General features: G+C 38.3%; 1 protein-coding gene across 2 annotated transcripts in view; it reads left to right on the plus strand.

Moving 5' to 3' along the window:
• SBF2 (SET binding factor 2) overlaps positions 1-18,788 on the plus strand; it is a 499,115-nt gene that overhangs the window by 436,352 nt on the left and 43,975 nt on the right. Inside the window, exons 26-29 of one of the 2 annotated variants that reach the window (XM_070767585.1) lie at positions 956-1,154; positions 7,778-7,974; positions 10,239-10,379; positions 11,263-11,358. In XM_070767585.1, coding sequence (XP_070623686.1) covers positions 956-1,154; positions 7,778-7,974; positions 10,239-10,379; positions 11,263-11,358 — 633 coding nt within the window. The remainder of the gene's footprint in view (positions 1-955; positions 1,155-7,777; positions 7,975-10,238; positions 10,380-11,262; positions 11,359-18,788) is intronic. The other variant, XM_070767584.1, reaches the window with a different exon arrangement.

The following is an 18,788-nucleotide window of genomic DNA, read 5'->3' on the forward strand; positions in this document are numbered from 1 at the left end:
TGATGCATTTGCATTGTGAAGTTCACAAACTAAAGCACAAAGGCTTATATTTATAGAAATAAGCTAGGTTTTTTTTTTTCTTTTAATTGAAGAGAGCTATATCTTTCCCTTTGACGTTAGAACTTTGAGTACATTTCCAAAAACTTTGAAAGGTTAATTTTAATTCTCTCATTGTAAAAATAAGTAGGAAAGTAAATTAGGACAGTTTTTAACATGGAATTTTTTTTTTTTTTTTTTTTTTTTTTTTTAGTTAGAACATGCAGTACCAATTAGGAATGTTGTTGTTTTTAATCCTCCCTAAAATACTTGGTTATTGGGTAAACTCTTCCAACATCTAAAATTTTAAAGGCTTCTGTAACCTGTGATTGCAAAATTGAGGGAGTTTCCCATGTACACCACATCCTCTGACAAAATAAAACTTCCACCAAATATAACTTCTTCATATCTAAGAAAGATCCTTTCCCAGTAGTGAACTTCTGCTTAATTAAGAGTTTCTAATGAAAGTGTATGCTCTTTAAAGTTAACTGAAACCTGATGAGTTTGTGTAATGATTATGTTAGAGGTGAGTTTTACTAATAGGTTAGTCTCTCACAAAGTATGAGTGTTTACAGAGTCCTAAATAGAAATCACTCCAGGTGGACAGTAAAAATCAAGCCTGACTAACAAAGAAAAATATGGGTAATATATTCAAAATTATATTGTTTTTAGAAATTTTAAGTTACTTTCCCTGACATTTTGAGTTAGTTGAGCTCCTAATATTTTATTTTCTGACTATTACAGTTTATGTTTGAGCATAATGATGCCTCATAGAAGTTCCATGATTCAATTTTTGGCATACATAGCACCTCTAGCCTTAATATAAACCTCTCTTGGTTAAAGATCCTCTTTAGAAGGAAGTTTTTAATCCTGTACTTTGAGCTATCTCATTTCTTCAAAACCTGTTTCTGCCATCAAGTTTCAGATGATAGTGAACTCCCCACGAGTACCACTCTAAAGGCCTCAGAGAAATCTACTATGGAACAGCTAGTAGAAAAAGCTTGTTTCAGAGACTATCAGCGTTTGGGTTTGGGAACCATAAGTGGCAGCTCCTCTCGCTCTAAACCAGAGTACTTTCGAATCACTGCCTCCAACAGGATGTACTCACTCTGCCGGAGGTAAGTCTGTTAGTCTCTCCAAAAGAGACCTTCCTTTCTTCCATTTGAGTCTTGAATGGGCTATTTGCATCCATAGCCAAGAGAGAGATGCTGGAAAACAGGAGCAGGCTGTCCAGGGGTATGTGTGTTTAAGGGACATTTTTTGTGCAGCATGTGCAAGCGTCTCACTGACATTCTCACAAGTATAGCTGTATCACTGAACAGTGCCTATGTTAGATCAGAAAGTGGACGGTAATAGTTTCTGTCCATTTTATGAATTTCCCATATTTGTCTTTCTCTTCCTGTTTGCCCCTCTTCTAGCATGCCTGAGATAGCGTGAAGTAGGAATAGAATTTGCCCAGGCAGAGGAGAGATGAAAATATACTGTAGGTCAAGGGACTGCAAACTTTTTCCTTAAAGGACCAGATAGTACATATTTTCAACTTTACTCAGCATATGTTCTCTTATTGCAGCTATTGAACTCTGCCACTGAAGCAGCCATAGCCAGTACATAAAGAAATGGGCAAGGCCAGTTTGGGCCCAGGCCGTAATTTGCTAATCCAAGTGTAGGTCAGGTTTCCTTATGCTGTCTAAATAGAATTTTTTCAAGAGATATTACTTAAAGAATAATATGAACACATGTTCTTTTTTCTACTGTGTCTACTGCTATTTTATATATATCTGTTAAGCCCTATTTCCTGCTTTATGTCTTTTAAAACTACATTTTTACCCTCCACAAGTTTGATCATTTTCAGGTAAGTTCTTTTCTTTGCATGTATAAATTTCTGGTTTGATTAAATACAATAACACTGTGAAAGTACTTTGTAAATTGTAAGTCTTGTACATATTTTAGAAAGTTGTCTTAATGTTACTATTAGTTTAAGCCCTGCTGTTCTTGAAGAACTGTAGCTATCTCATTTTAAATGACAGTTTAAGTGTACAAATACAAATGTGAAACTTGAGAAACATATTGGGAATGTAGATTGACATTTGGGATAAATAAAAATTTCACATTAAGTACTGAAAGGCTGTGACTTTGTTGAGTATGCAGTAATTTTCCTAATACTCTGTCCTTCTAACCAAATTTTCTTTGTAGTTAAGTGTAAGCAAAGGCATAAGGTGTGACGTCCTGCTATTTGAGAAGCTTGTTATCAAAATCTTATCTGACAGTGAGAAAACAGATGTTATTTATCATTTCACTCTGTCAGAAACAAAATAAAATCTGAATATACCATTTATTCTAATGATTATTATAAGGAGATTATGGTGATATTAAATAGCATAAACCCATAAGCTATTAGAAGGAAATATAATAGTAAATAATCCAAAAGAAGGCAAGAAAGAGAGAAAAGGAATCATGCAGCAGATGGGACAAATAGAAAGCAAATAGTAAGATAGTATAAATTCAGATATATCAGTAATTATATTACTTATAATATTGATAAATGTTCCAGTTAAAAGAAAAAGATAATCCGAATTTTTTAAGCTTTATGCTGCTTTTAAGGGCTATATCTAATATACAAAATTACCAAAAGGTTGAAAGTGAACAGAAAGAATACAGCATGCAAAACCACCTTTTTAAAATAAAGCTATCGTCAATATATAAATTTTAAAATATATTTTAAAGTAAAATTTTACTAGCAATAAAAAAAAGATGGCTCATAATGACAAAAGATTCATTTCATTCAGAATTCATTATGACCAAGTGTAGTTTATTACAAGAATGCTAAACTTGCTTAACAATTGAAAATTAATCAGCACAGTTCACCACATTAAAAGAATTACAGACTATTGTAAGTTCATTGTATACAGAAAAGCATTTATAAAGTATAATATATGAGTTTTTACAAAAAACTTTAAGCAGATTGGAAATACAGGGAGAGCTTCTTAATTTCCTAAGTTTCTAAAAAATATATCCTGCAGCAAAAATTACTTAAGGTAAAGTATTGACACCTTGTACTCTGAGATCCGGACAAAAGTGCCCACTATCACCACTTCTAGTCAGTGTTGTATTAGAGGTCTTAGGAAGTACACAAAAATTAGAAAAATTAATAATAAAAGAAAGATTGAAAGGAAAGAAATAAAACTGCTTTTCACAGATGATCTGATTAAACAGAAAATCTGAGGGACTCAACTGATAAACTTGTTATATTAATAAGCAAATTTGCAAGGTTATTATAAAAAATTAGTCATGTATATACACCAAAAACAATTAAAAGATGAAATTTTAAATGATGTTATTTTGATACTATTAGTACTATTTAAAGTAGCACTAAAAAACATTATTAAACACTTGGGACTAAATCTAATACAAGATGTATAAAATCTCTACATGGTACAGTCAAAACAGTATTAAGGATGACAAATAAATAGATATTTAATGTTCTTGGACTAGAATATTCAGTACTCTAAAACTGTGATTTCTCCAGACATTGACCTATAGAGTCAATACAATCGCAATCAAAATCCCAGCAAAATGTTCACAGAAATTGAAAAGATGATTCTAAGAGTTACATTAAAATGCAAAAGGCCAGAAGTAGCAGGATCGTCTTACAGAATAATATTATAGGATATCAAGACTTTATATAAAGTAATAGTAATTAAGGCAGTATTCAATGTTCACAGGAATAAACAGATCACTAGAGCAAAATAGGGAATATAGAAAAATCTCAACATATGAAAACACTTGGCTTAAGATAAAGATAGCATTTAAAAATAGTAGATAAAAGATATTTTTCAATATATGGTGCTGGATATCCATACAAGGAAAAAATTAATGTTGACCTCTACCTTACACTACATAGGCAAAAATCAATTCCCACTGATCTGTAGAGCTACATGATCTACATGAAAAAGGTTAAAATTTTAAATAAAGCTTCTAGAAGATATTTCTTAAGACAGGAAAAAAGCTATCCATAAAGTAAAAGATTGCTAAGTTAAGAAGTTTTATATATCAGAAAACATTATTAGGGGGATAAAAAGGCAATAACCAAAGGCAGAGGATGTCCTTTTTTGTGAGGATATCCTAGTGGGCAATAAATATCTAAAAAGATGCTTATGTGACTCTTGGCATAACTGATGCCATCTTGGGCCTTAACAGTTTCTCCTGTCTTTTCACTGACCCTGCCCAGCACTGTACTATGCAGTGAATCACTTCTCTGTCATCAAGAGCTTTGTAGTTAATAGATATTGTTTAATGCTTATTAGGACCAGGTAGTCTGTATCCTCTGTTAGTTCCCAAACAATGATGAAAACCTTCCCTGAAGTATTCCCAGGGCCCTTGAGACTAGTGACCTATTATTCTTAACTTGGGAATGCACATCCTGTTTCTAAGCACCTACCACCATACCCTAGGTTGACTATAAAATTGTCCTGGGCTCAGAGTATAGTAGCAAATGTTTCCTGATCATTATCCACTGATAGATCCCACCCTGTGAGTAAGTTACCCTCTAATGAACTGGTCCATTTTATTATTATATTTATATATATATATATATATATAAATATATAGTATTTACTTGTGGAGCTGCCTGCCTATGCTTTAATCGCAAGATGCCTTCTCAATTTGGTAGGCACTTTTAGTTCCCTCCATCTTCCAACAGTGCTCATTTTATTAGTCTTCAGATAAATACAAATTAAAGTCCCAATGAGACAACTTTATACCTGCAAAAATGGCTAAAATTTAAAAGACCAACAATACACAGTGCTAGTAAAAAATGTTGAGCAAGTAGAACTCTTTGTTGCTGGTGTAACTGTAAATTGGTTAAATAACTTTAGAAAGCTCCCTGGCAGCATCTACTAAACTTCTAGACCTGTACTGAACATGTGCAAAATTTGTTATGTATTTCTTGGAAAGCCTACTCCATCTGGGAAAGCGTACATACTCCCAAAAAACAACTAAAAGAATGTTCATGGCAACATGTTTCTTATATAGTCAAAAGCTAGACACTACTCAAAATCAACAATAAAAGGATTAGATAAGTAATATAGTCACATAGTGGGATAATAGACAGCAACAGTCCCCTACCTTTTGGCAACAGGGACCAGTTTCATGGATCTGCAGGGGGGAGGTGGGTGTGGGGGTTTAGGATTGTCCAAGCACATTGCATTTATTATGTGCTTCATGTCTAATCTTATGCCACCTCTGATCTGAGAGCAGGCACTGATCTATGGCCCAGAGGTTGGGGACCCCAGCTCTACATCAATGAAAATGAACAGACTATAGTTGCATGCAATAGCATGGATGGGTCTCATAAACATACTGTTGAGAAAAAGAAGCCAGACACAAAAAAATAAATTCTATTTGTTCCTTTTTTGTAAAATTCAAAAAACAGGCAAAACTCATCCATGTTGTTAGCAGTCAAGGATGTTTAATGATAATCTTTGGAGGAAGAAAAGGGAGAAACACTGATTGGGAGGTGACACAAGGGGATTTTTTGGATGCTGGTAATGAATGGTCCATTTCTTGACCTAGGTGCTAATGATATGGATTTCTTTTTGTGTTAATTCATGTATGTTTCAAGCTATTTGTATATGCGTTATTCTTTGATCGGAAGTTTCCACTTTCCAGAGTGCGTGAATGTGGCTCAGTTGTGTCCGACTCTTTGTGACCCCATCAACTACAGTCCATCGAATTCTCCAGGCCAGAATACTGGAGTATTCCTTCTCCAGAGGATCTTCCCAACCCAGGGATCAAACCCAGGTCTCCCGCATTGTGGGCAGATTCTTTACCAGCTAAGCCACAAGAGAAACCCAAGAATACTGGAGTGGGTAGCCTATCCCTTCTCCAGCAGATCTTCCTGACCCAGGAATCAAACCAGGGTCTCCTGCATTGAAGGTGGATTCTTTTACCAATTGAGCTATGAGGGAAGCCCTAAAAGTTTCCACAGCAGCTCCTAAAGCCCAGTCTACCTCAAGGCTTCCTCTGGTACCCATGGCTGGTAGCTCTAAGTAGTGGTGGTAGAATAGGGGGGGTGGCAGGATAAATGGATATATCTTTCATGCTAAATGACACTGGTCCTGAGAATAGCCTCTGCTGGCCTTCAGGCTGTATGCTTTTTACCCTAGCACCAGTAGCTATCCAGCCGTCACTCAGGCCCATGCCTGGGACCAGGAAAGTCTTAGATCCTGTGTGTAGCAGAGCATGGTCTGTGGTGCTAATGCCATGGAAGGAAGGGACGGGGGAATGGGGTAGAGGAGTGTGTTGGTTCTTTCCCAGTTACTGAAACAGTACCGAAAGCTATTAAGCATTACTCTCTTATCTAATACACAAAATCACTATAGTATCTAGAACCAAAAGGAGCAATAAACAAATACTAAACTGGAGTTAGAAAGAGAAAGCCCTTGCTGTACATCTGAAACTAACACAACATTGTAAAACAACTGTACTGCGATTTAAAAAAGAAAAGAAGCATAGGACCCTAATAATGGAACTGGTTTTCAAGTCTTCATGAATGATTATGTCTACAACTATGACTCTCTATCAGTTTGTGGTATTAGAAAAAGACAGCCTGTAAACCTGAAGCACGAAAGTGCTAGGCTTTCAGAATGCTTCCAGGGAATCTCTGGGTAAATAAGAGAAATAAAATTGGCATTTACTAAAGCCATTGAAGGTTATATGACCACATACTGGGTTTTCTCTCCCTGCTCTCAGCACTGACTTATAACAAGATAAGGGATTAAAAGTTCTGGAAGTGATCAATTGCACAGTATTGTGACAATGTCACTGATTTGTGGACTGAAGATAGTTAACATGTTAAGTTTCATGTTAGGTACAGTTTACCACAATTCTAAAAAAAATCACACACACACAAAAGACATGGGATTAGAGGTTAGGAGGTTATTAACATGGAATCTCTTTAATATTTCTAAATAAACTAAAGAACTGCTTTGAAAGCTGCCTGTCTTCTTGTACTTATCTATAAAAACAAGATAAATAAGTTTTTATCTATCTTGTCTGTTTTTAATTTTCCCAGCATCATATCCTGTAAATTTATGAGCTAATCTTTTTTTTTTAATTATCAACATGTAGTATTAATAAAATATTTACACTCACTTGACATTTGAACATATTGTTTTCATACCAAAAATCATTTGGTTTTGATTTTTAATCCTTTCACCATCTCTGGAATTCTGAATGTTAGTGTACTTTATCCTCTGTTGTCATTTCAGTAATCCAAGGAGTTGACAGTTTGATTTGTCATTCTCATAAAGTTGACATTAATACATTAATCTTGCAATCTTTATTCAAGTTGTATATAAGGCAAGGGAAATCTTGTTTATTGGAGGCCTTTTTAATAGTTATGTATGCCGTTTTTAATTTTTACACTTAACGTTACTCAGCAAAAGCTTGCATTATCACTGAAGAAGGCTTATTTTAAAAAAAAAAGAAAAGATTAGTAGATGAGCTAGTTGTTTTCACTATCTAGGCCTTTTCTTCTCAACCCCCAAAGAACTGAATTGTTTCATGTTTGAAATATATGTCTTATCTCTCCACCAGTGTTTCTGAGTCTTAGAAATTTGCTGTGAACTTATGAAATTTACATGCTTGTATTCTTTCTCTCCCTGTTTCTTTTTTCTTCTCCTCCCCCGACCCTGCCTCACCCACCCAAATCATCCTGTTTCTCCTTTCCATACCCCTGAAGCTATCCTGGCCTTTTAGTTGTACCTCAAGCTGTACAGGACAGTAGTTTACCAAGAGTAGCCCGCTGCTATCGACACAATCGCCTGCCTGTTGTATGTTGGAGAAACTCAAGAAGCAGTACCCTGCTCCTCCGATCTGGAGGATTCCATGGAAAGGGAGTGGTTGGCCTTTTTAAGTCTCAGAACTCCCCTCAGGCAGGTAAGCAACTCTCCACAGCACTATTCTGATCCTTCCACTTCTGGGTATTCCAAAAATTCAGGAAGTAAAGTCCAGGAATGCTAGTTGTGCCCTTTCCATCAAGCCTCTCACATGTGAACTTTTCCAGTGCGCTGTGTATAGTCTGTTCAGTTAAGAACTAGAGTTGACGCTGTGGGGCTCCGCCTTGAATTTGACATCTTGCTTAATATGTCTGTCTATATTTGAATTTTAATAGAAATTAACATAGTAAAGTCTTTGGTTCTAGCTGTTTTCATTTCAGCAAACCAGAGTATCCACAAATGGAAACAGATATAATAATTGTTTTCTTTTGGGGGGGAAGTATTCAGATATATTTACTAGCTTCAGAAGTAAATAGGTATTCTGTCCTATGTGATATAGGATATCCTGTCTCATTCCTACATGTCACGCACACACACACATACAAGTCAGCAACCTAAAGACCAAAATCCTGGTTTTGGAGCACTCAAACGGAAAGGTTTTTAGGAAGCTAGAGGCTGGTCAGTGTAAGAAAAAACGCACACTAAGCGCGGCCCCCTTTTTCTGAGGACACTTCTGAGCACTGGGTTTGAGGTCTGAAGTTAGTCAGAAGCTACATTTTGCTAACCTTTCTCATAACCTCTAGCTTAAAACAGATGCTCAAAAAATTTAACCAAGGACCACTAAGACACCAGATTCAACTTAGGAATGACTTCCCTCTTTGGAAATGAGCAAACTCAAGTTCAGTGGTTCAGTAGGTAGAACCATGTGCTTTTTGATATGTCTTCTTTATTCTCATCCATTCCTTCCTGAAAGTTCAAAGTTGGCCAGCATGTCTTTGATCATTCAGTTGACTTGAGGACATTATACACACAATGCTATATTATTGGCTTCCCTCATGACTCAGACAGTGAAAAATCAGCCTGCAATGCAAGAGACCAAGGTTTGATCCCTGAGTCATGAAGATCCCCTGGAGAAGGGAATGGCAACCCACTCCAATATTTCTTGCCTAGAGAATCCCAAGGACAGAGGAGCCTGGTGGGCTATATTGTTGTTGTTATTCCACTTGGCATGGAATCTCAACATATATATATTGAAGGCAGTCGGCTTTTAACTTTTTCTGTCCTAAGGAATCTTCTCAAGCTACATAAGGGGATGATAGAACATAACATATGTAGATTACATAAAGTGAGTGAATCATCTCAGGAGCATTATTATGAGCATATCACTGAGCTTTTAGTTGGAAAACTTGAAATTGTCTTATTCCACTCATTTCTGATTTTTCAGTATAATATAAATTTATTGTTTTTCACACTTTTTGAACTCACACATTTACTCACATTTTAATATCTTTGAAATGGGAATGTGACCTACAGTTCATGTGATCAGAAAGAATTGTGTCTTGGCTTAAATGGCAGTTTTTAAATTCTCATTAAATAAAATAGTAGTGCATCTTATAATTAATGGCATTTTAGAGTTTATAAAATGATGGCACTTTAAAGTTGATAAAATATAAGATAGTAATGCTAATTATTTATTTCCTAGTCATGTTGTAGGAAAACTTGTTATTATCTGTTGTTCTTCTAGTCAGTCCCCTCCCAATACCACTTTAGAGTACCTGGGCCATTTTCAGTGATTCTGTTTTATTCCATGCAAGCCAGGCTCAGACTCCCTCCAACCAGAATTGCTCTCACTGTTGTTTCCATCTGTGCATACTTTTTGATCCTGTTTTAGAAGGACCAGGGGATTGAGCAGTAGCTGCTCCTATGTCCTCATCTTCCTCCACTCTTCCCAGAACAACCCTCTACAAGTTCACATCCCCTGTTAGGCTAGTGTGACAGAATTGGAATACAGTTACTGGTATTGGGAAGTCTCACTTCTGCCCATTCTGGGATGCTGAGGGAACCCACTCCATCCTCTGCTCCCGAACAGAGGCATGGGTCATCATGGAAATGTTGTCTTTTGTAAATCTTTGAGTTGGTTGGATAGTGAAAAACTATACCTCCACTTGGGAGGACAGCTGTGTGCTGGCTTTCCGGGCCTGGGCTCTTTCAGGAGGATGAGGAGGCAGCCTGGAAGTATATGTGGTGAAACCATTATCATCGGAGGATTAGCTATTTAAGTTTGGAGTTTTAAGTGGGGCTGGTTTCTATATTTGATTGTGGTAACTTGAAGACCATATATAGAAGGAATAAGCATATGTATATAGAGTGAACCTGTTTTATTAATATAGAGATGGTTTTACTTAATATCTTTTCCTTTTATAGCTCCTACCTCCTCTTTAGAATCTTCCAGTAGCATAGAACAAGAAAAGTACTTGCAAGCATTACTGAGTGCAGTTTCTGTCCATCAGAAACTCAGTGGCAATAACCCTCTTACTGTCAGGCCAGCACTTGCTCTGTCTCCAGGTAAGATTTGATATAATGCATTTCTTTTTGACAGCTATGAAAGGTCATATTCATTCCTAGGGTTAGCCTCTTTAGTTATTTGCATTGTTCCGTCAACACGACCCCTTAATGTTTTACCTTATGGTCTGTAACTTTAGCTTTTATCAGGGTACCACTATAAATTTCTAGTAAATAGTAACCAAATTTAGAGATTCGGTTATTTCCTTTTAAAAAGAGTAGTAAGAGAGGTGGTAGGAAAGACAAAGTCATGTGAGTTTTGTTTTTTTTTCCTGAAATCTGTTTTACACAGTTTAAAATATCAGTATTAGAGTTGACTGTGTAAGTTGAACATGTTTATTGAATGTTTATTAAAATCATCATGTATAAGTTTGAAATTCCTGAAGTTTCTGTGGCCTTTTATGACTTGCAGTACAGTTTGTTTTCACTAGATTTGGATGAAGCCATTAAGACTTGTACTAATATTCTGTTTCAGTTATCATGTGATGGAACCCCAAAGGGTTCATGTAGAGGTAACCCTAATGTGTTAGACACAGGAGCATGTGACTTGAGAAGCTGGTCTCCTTGGCTTAATCAGCTATTTGAATTAGCTCAACATAAGCAGAAAGTGGCTTTTCTTGTAAAGTAACACCATGCATGCCTTGCTTCATTTATCATTCAGTTCTCTGATTGCACTTGCCAAACCTAACTCTCTATAATCTTGCAGATGTGTGTATCTCTGAGGAAATAGTAACAGTGCCTTGTTATCTCTATTAAGCTTTGGGTACTTAAAAAGTACAATGTTTGGCAGCAATTAGACATGCTACACATGAAGATAACTTTTTGTCATTTGAGTAATGTTAACCCCAACGACATGGTTTTTGTTCTTCTTTTTGGCTGACTTTAGGGACTGAAAGGAGGACTTCAAGAATGTCCACTGTGCTTAAGCAGGTAGTGCCAGGACATTTGGATGTAAACCCATCCAATAGCTTTGCTCGAGGAGGTTAGTAAGACTGATTTTATAACTGAGCCCTGATACAACCTTAAAAGCAGAAAATTTTTTTCTAGATAGTGATACTTTAAATCAACTAATGATTAAATTTGTTTTTAATCACCCTTTCTAAATGAATGATCAAATGTATTACTAGCATGGTGACAGATGAGTTTAGCCTCATGGAACAAGAGGTATAATAATTGCTGAAATCTTACATACTGATGAGTTTGGGAGCACTGGATGGGGAGGGGAGCGTGGAGCATGTCGAAATGGTGACTCGGCCCTGGCAGCAGTCCACGATGCTTCAAGTATGCAGGGTAGAAAAGCTGAGCACAGAAGCATAAACAGCTAGGGCAGTGTGAGCCCAGACTTGAAGGCTGTGCCTCCAATGCCTGTTATTTTTACTCTTGTTCTCGGAAGTGCTAGGTTGAGGAATAAGAGACAATAGTTCAGGATCGACATAAAGACTATTTTACAAAATTCACTTGTTTCCCTTTTGAAAACCAAGATTACTGTGCACATCTCCTGGCAATCATACTGATTCTTTAGATAGATACTTTTTTTTCCTTCTTCATCAAAACTTTCTGTGATTGCAGAGTTTCCTAAGAGCTTTCACCCTTCTTTGGTTATCTTCCTAATCAGGCCTTAACATCATTGTATTAGTTTCTTGGGCTACTGTGACAAAATGCCACTGTGTGGCTTCAAAAGCCATTGTACGGAAGCCAGGCGTTCAGAGTTAAGATGTTATCAGGTTTGGCTTCTTCCGAGGGCCATGAGGAGTAGTCTGTTCCGTGCCTTTCCCCTAGCTTCTGATGGTTTGCTGGCAATTTTTGGCATCCCTTAGCTTGTAGAAGCATCAGCCAGATCTCTGCCTTCATCTTTACGTGACATCCCTGTGCACCTGTCTCCAAATTTCCCCTTTTATAAAGACACCAATCACACTGAATTAGGGGCCCACCCCACTGAAGTGTGACCTCATCTTAACTAATTACGTCTGCAGTGACCCTATTTCTAAATGGGGTCACATTTTCTGAGGTGCTAGGGGTTAGGACGGCTTCAGCAATACGTGAACTGTGAACTTCCAGGTGTTCAAGCTGGTTTTAGAAAAGGCAGAGGAACCAGAGATCAAATTGCCAACATCTGCTGGATCATCAAAAAAGCAAGATAGTTCCAGAAAAATATCTATTTCTGCTTTATTGACAAGCCAAAGCCTTTGACTGTGTGGATCACAATAAACTGTGGAAAATTCTGAAAGAGATGGGAATACCAGACCACCTGACCTGCCTCTTGAGAAACCTGTATGCAGGTCAGGAAGCAACAGTTAGAATTGGACATGGTACAACAGACTGGTTCCAAATAGGAAAAGGAATACGTCAAGGCTGTATATTGTCACCCTGCATATTTAACTTCTATGCAGAGTACATCATGAGAAACACTGGGCTGGAAGAAGCACAAGCTGGAATCAAGATTGCTGGGAGAAATATCAATAACCTCAGATATGCAGATGACACTACCCTTATGGCAGAAAGTGAAGAGGTACTAAAAAGCCTCTTGATGAAAGTGAAAGAGGAGAGTGAAAAAGTTGGCTTAAAGCTCAACATTCAGAAAACTAAGATCATGGCATCCGGTCCCATCACTTCATGGGAAATAGATGGGGAAACAGTGAAAACAGTGTCAGACTATTTTGGGGGCTCCAAAATCACTGCAGATGGTGACTGCAGCCATGAAATTAAAGGACACTTACTCCTTGGAAGGAAAGTTATGACCAACCTAGATAGCATATTGAAAAGCAGAGATATTACTTTGCCAACAAAGGTCCATCTAGTCAAGGCTATGGTTTTTCCAGTGGTCATGTATGGATGTGAGAGTTGGACTGTGAAGAAAGCTGAGCGCCGAAGAATCGATGCTTTTGAACTGTGGTGTTGGAGAAGACTCTTGAGAGTCTCCCTTGGACTGCAAGGAGATCTAACCAGTCCATCCTAAAGGATATCAGTCCTGGGTGTTCATTGGAAGGACTGATGCTGAGGCTGAAACTCCAATACTTTGGCCACCTCATGCGAAGAGTTGACTCATTGGAAAAGACGCTGAAGCTGGGAGGGATTGTGGGCAGGAGGAGAAGGGGACAACAGAGGATGAGATAGCTGGATGGCATCACCAACTCGATGCACATGAGTTTGGGTGAACTCCGGGAGTTGGTGATGGACAGGGAGGCCTGGCATGCTGAGATTCATGGGGTCACAAATAGTCAGACACAACTGAGCGACTGAACTGAGGGGTTAGGATGACAACAGAAGAATTTTGATGGGGTGGGAGGCACACAGTTTGACCCATAACAGTTATATGTAGCTTTTTCCTGAACTTTTAAATACTTGTTGTTTTAAAGTCTAAGATACAGTCTTCAGTCTTCTCCTCATTTCTTTCTTGGTGAGTTTTAACTAAAAGATAGTACAGTGTATTTCTCCTAAGGTTTCTGGTATTTCTGTTGCCAGGAACTGGTGTCAGGATTTGGTTAGAAGTTGCAGTTCTCGTTATTTCTTCATTTGCCATCTGAAACCTTATATTAGCAGGCATGTCAGCACCTTTTCCCTTAACTTTTAGTAGAATGCAACTTCTTGGTTTATCTAGTTGAAACCCTCCCATCCCCATCCTACTCTTGATTTCTGTCTTCATTTTTCTGGGCTCCAAAATCACTACAGATGGTGACTGCAGCCATGAAATTAAAAGACGCTTACTCCTTGGAAGGAAAGTTATGACCAACCTAGGTAGCATATTCAAAAGCAGAGACATTACTTTGCCAACAAAGGTTCGTCTAGTCAAGGCTATGGTTTTTCCTGTGGTCATGTATGGATGTGAGAGTTGGACTGTGAAGAAGGCTGAGCGCCGAAGAATTGATGCTTTTGAACTGTGGTGTTGGAGAAGACTCTTGAGAGTCCCTTGGACTGCAAGGAGATCCAACCAGTCCATTCTGAAGGAGATCAGCCCTGGGATTTCTTTGGAAGGAATGATGCTAAAGCTGAAACTCCAGTACTTTGGCCACCTCATGCGGAGAGTTGACTCACTGGAAAAGACTCTGATGCTGGGAGGGATTGGGGGCAAGAGGAGAAGGGGACGACAGAGGATGAGATGGCTGGATGGCATCACTGACTCGATGGACGTGAGTCTGAGTGAACTCCGGGAGTTGGTGATGGACAGGGAGGCCTGGCGTGCTGTGATTCATGGGGTCACAAGGAGTCGGACACGACTGAGCAACTGCTCTGATCTGATCTGATCTGAAACTTCATCAACAACAAACACATTATCTATTCCTCCACTTGGCCAGGTGACCTATATTATAAATTTTAGGTATGAAACTGTCTCAGTTTCTGTGTTGGTACCTGAGACTCAAGGATGTTCACCAATATGTTTCAACTACAGTATCTTTTCTTTTTTTATATTGGCCTCAGACTCATGGCTTTTTTATGCAAGGGAATCCCCACTAGCGGTTACATTCTAATCTTGTGTCCTTTCTTTTCTATTCTCAAATGTACCTGGAAAGCTGTATTTACATCTTAGGGTTAAACTCTATGTAATTTGTTTGGGACTCTTTCTATGCATAATGAGGCCATAATTATTATTCATGATCCCCTTCCCAAATATTTTCTCCTAAAAATTACTGTAAACTTGGTGTGTTTCCTTATGACAAGATTTTTTGCTCCTAAGCAGGTCCATCTCTTAATTCTTTCCCAAAGCCTCCACATCTCACAAGGTCCCAGTGATTAACTGGAAGATGAAATGTGGCCACTTCCTGACACCTTAAACTTCTGTGTCCCTCGAGCTGCTTTCCTTTGCCTCTTCTGATAGCATCATCCCTCCTCATACAGAGCAGCAAGAATGGACTGGGGCAAGCTTGGGAAATCTCAGAAGATTCCCTGTTAACATGAACATGGCAGGTGGACTCACACTCAGATTGGCCAGGGCATGACTACATGTAGACACTTGCATGCCTTGCCGTTAGTTCATTTCCTTGTTCCCATCCTCAAGTATAGAGTCTTCATTTTTCCAGAGAGCTAGGTACCACTTCACCAGCAGTTCCTCATTTACCCTGTGTGGAAAGAACCTCCTATCTTGGAATCTCCCTACCAACCTTCTCCTTTTTTCTATTCTATTTTCTCTGTTTTTCCATTCCTTTTCATTGTCATAGAATCTTAGTTCCTGCTTTCCTTCTTACGCTCTCTCCACTGTGCCTCTGACCTACCCTGATGAATGAGGGTTTAGACTGACCTCCACCTTCTCCTTCACCCTTTTGCAGTCAGGGTGGTCACTTAGCATTGAGCATGCATGTTGAAGAGTTCTTCAGACGGGAGAAGCAACCTTTTTGCTTCTTAACTGCAGAAACCAGTTAAGAAACGATGAAGATAACATTGCTTTTCATTTAAAATGACAGTAGGTTTTGTGCCCTGTGAGCAAAATGCAGATATTTGCAACTTGGATAAATTATCTTGTGTAGAAAAATGCCATGAGAAAATCCGCCTCTTAAATATAAAAATCAAATAGCTGGGTGTATTTGAGAAGTAGCCACATGGAGGAAAATTTTTAAATTTTTCCTCCTTTACATTTCCACAGCCCTTTAAGTTCCTCAGCAAGGTTATTTTATCCTTAAAATAACCTTCAGGACAGATGTTTCAAGAGACTTTGAGAGATGACATGACCTAGCCAAGATCACTTAGCAAATAAGAGCAGAACTGGGACTAAGATTAGTTCAGTCCATTTCAGTGCAGCATTCCCTGAATGTAACTTATACGTCATGCATTTTGCTAGGCATAAGGTTACTTTGATAAATATAGTACGCTGTCCCTACATCCAACCCTAGCATCTCTTTTCCTTCTTTCCTTGCTTTGTTCTGAACAGAGTAGAGAGAATAATACCATTGCTCAAGAAACTCACACTCTGAACAACACTTCATTCCCATGGGTGGGATGAACTAGATGACTTCTTCCCTGAAGCAACCTCTTTATCCAGACTCTTCTGGACAGATCCAGGGCCACATGGTTGCTTAGGCAACAAGACACTAAGAGTTCGGTTCAGTTACATTCAGACTCAAACTGCGGTCCTAATACTTAATGTATGATAGTAAGCAACTTAGGAAACCTCTTCATTTTCAGTGTCCTCATCTGTAAAATGGAGATAATAATTAATATTTTCGCTTTCAAGTGGTTATAAGGAAAGAATGAAATATATGTAAAGCGCTTAACTTAGTAACTGGCTCATTATTAATAGGAGCTCAGTGAATGTCAGTTCCATTATTATTATTGAAGTTATTGTCATTATCGTTGCTTCATACTCCACTGAAATGGGAGGGAAGTCTATATTTGAATGTAAATTGCCTTAAGTCTGGTTGCTCCTCACTGGCAAAAGGCAAGCAGATAAAGGAAATGTGCCTTCAGCCTAGACCAATAACTTTGAAATTTTTTTGATCACGACTTACGGATATAAAATGTATTTCTTACCGTATGTATACATATACCTTTGTATGTGTATGCAAAATGTATATAGACTATAATGAAAGTTTCACAAAACAATATTCATCTATATACCACAAGCAGCGCACATACCTTTTTTCTGTTCTAATCTGTTTCACTTCTTTAAAAATACAGTTTGACCTTCTAAAATCATTTCACAAACCACTAAGGAGGACTCTGCAGTTTGGAAACACACACCTCCAGGTTGGTGTTAACATGCTCAGGACACGTATTTGACACCTGAAAATCCCTTAGGACGATAAGTGGGCCTCACCAGCAGTGAAGCAGCGTCACACCTTGGGGTGACATGACCGCCACGTGGACTGCAGTTGTCTAAGCCCCGCGCTGGCCCCATGGCAGTGCAGGCTGTTTTCTCATTGCTGACTGTCTGCTCAGCGATAAATACATGGCAGTTTTTCATTAATGAGGCTCTGTTTGAGAAAATACTTCATTATTTTACAATTTAATACCCCTTTTATTCTTTCAGGGCAAATAACTGAGTTCAGGATATAGTAGAAAACCACAACAGCTCACATGTATCAATTTTCAAAAAGAAAGTAATCAGCAAATGTTTGCAGTACCTACATTTCGGGCTCTCGGCATGGAGATAAGACTATTTGTGGGGAATTCCCTGACAGTCCAGTGGCTGGGACTCTGTGCTTCCACTGCTGAGAGCCCAGGTTCAATCCCTGATTGGGGAACTAAGATCCCGCAAGACGCATGGCACAGCCAGCAACAGCAAAGACTAAATGTGATTAGGTCTCTGCCCTTTGTAACACACAATCAGTAAAATAAGATGTGCAAATAATCACAGTGTGCTATGGGATCAGAGTTCAAATAGAACTCTCTACGACTCTAGGGACAGTCAGGAATGGTTTTCAGAGTTTACATTGTTCCTGGATCTTAAGGAATAAGGAGTTTGTCAGGCAAAGAAATGGGAGAGGTCATTCTAGGCTGAGGGACTAGCGTAAGAAAATGATATATTTAGAGAACAATATCTCAAAATCAGGGACCCAAGCACTCAGGCGTCACTGTAAGCAAGCATTTACTGATCTGTATTTCAGTACGAAAGCTCAGAGCCTTGACAGAAAGGAGACTGGCAGGCTCCTTTCTGGGAGCCCTGTGCCTTTTTCAGCTCTTTGTTCTGTCTTGTAGTAGCATTTTCTGTGTACCATCAGCCAGCACCTCTGCAGCCTGAGCTTTCTGACTTCTTCTGGCTACTGAAAGCATCAGTGCCCTTTGTTTCCTGTTTCCAAAGGAGTGAGGCAGAAATGAAAGATCATGTCTGATGACTTTTATCAAATTATGTCATATTTTATGCAGTTTTGAAATAGATAGCTTAATTATCCTGCCATTGATGTTTTCAATCCTTAATAAGAACAGAATCCTTTTCCTTAAGTGACTTGAGCAGTTCTTTTGCTCAGGAAAGAATGTAACTGTGACTGACTTCTCACCGTGTTTGTTATTACCAGGTTAAGTTTGCCACAGTCACAAAGCACTTTCTGTCAGAAAAAAAAATTACTCAAATTACAAAAGTATTATCTTTGATACTACCTGTCATTTTGGTGCAAGTAGGGATTTTAGGAGAAGCCATTACGTCAGCCATCACAAGCTATATTTTTTGTGGCATTGGGTATTGTCACAGGATCATAAGTTTTTGCTGTGCATAACTATCGGCTTATGGAAAATAAATGGAATTTCCAAGTGAAAAGAGAAAAAAGAAGATAGTGTGGCAATGCTTACTGCTCTACTGCGAAAACATGCCCTTTGTTATTCCAAATGGTTGGTAGAGCTTCATTCCTCATATGATGCCCTTGCTCAAAGAATAAACGTGTTATATAGCAAATCTTATTTGCAAATCAGTCAGCCTCATTAAGTACCAGGACCAATGTATTCCTAACATTCACCCCCTCCCCAAATTCCTTAATTTTATTATAAAAA

Source organism: Bos indicus, chromosome 15 (genome assembly GCF_029378745.1).
Source record: "Bos indicus isolate NIAB-ARS_2022 breed Sahiwal x Tharparkar chromosome 15, NIAB-ARS_B.indTharparkar_mat_pri_1.0, whole genome shotgun sequence".
NCBI lineage: Eukaryota > Metazoa > Chordata > Mammalia > Artiodactyla > Bovidae > Bos > Bos indicus.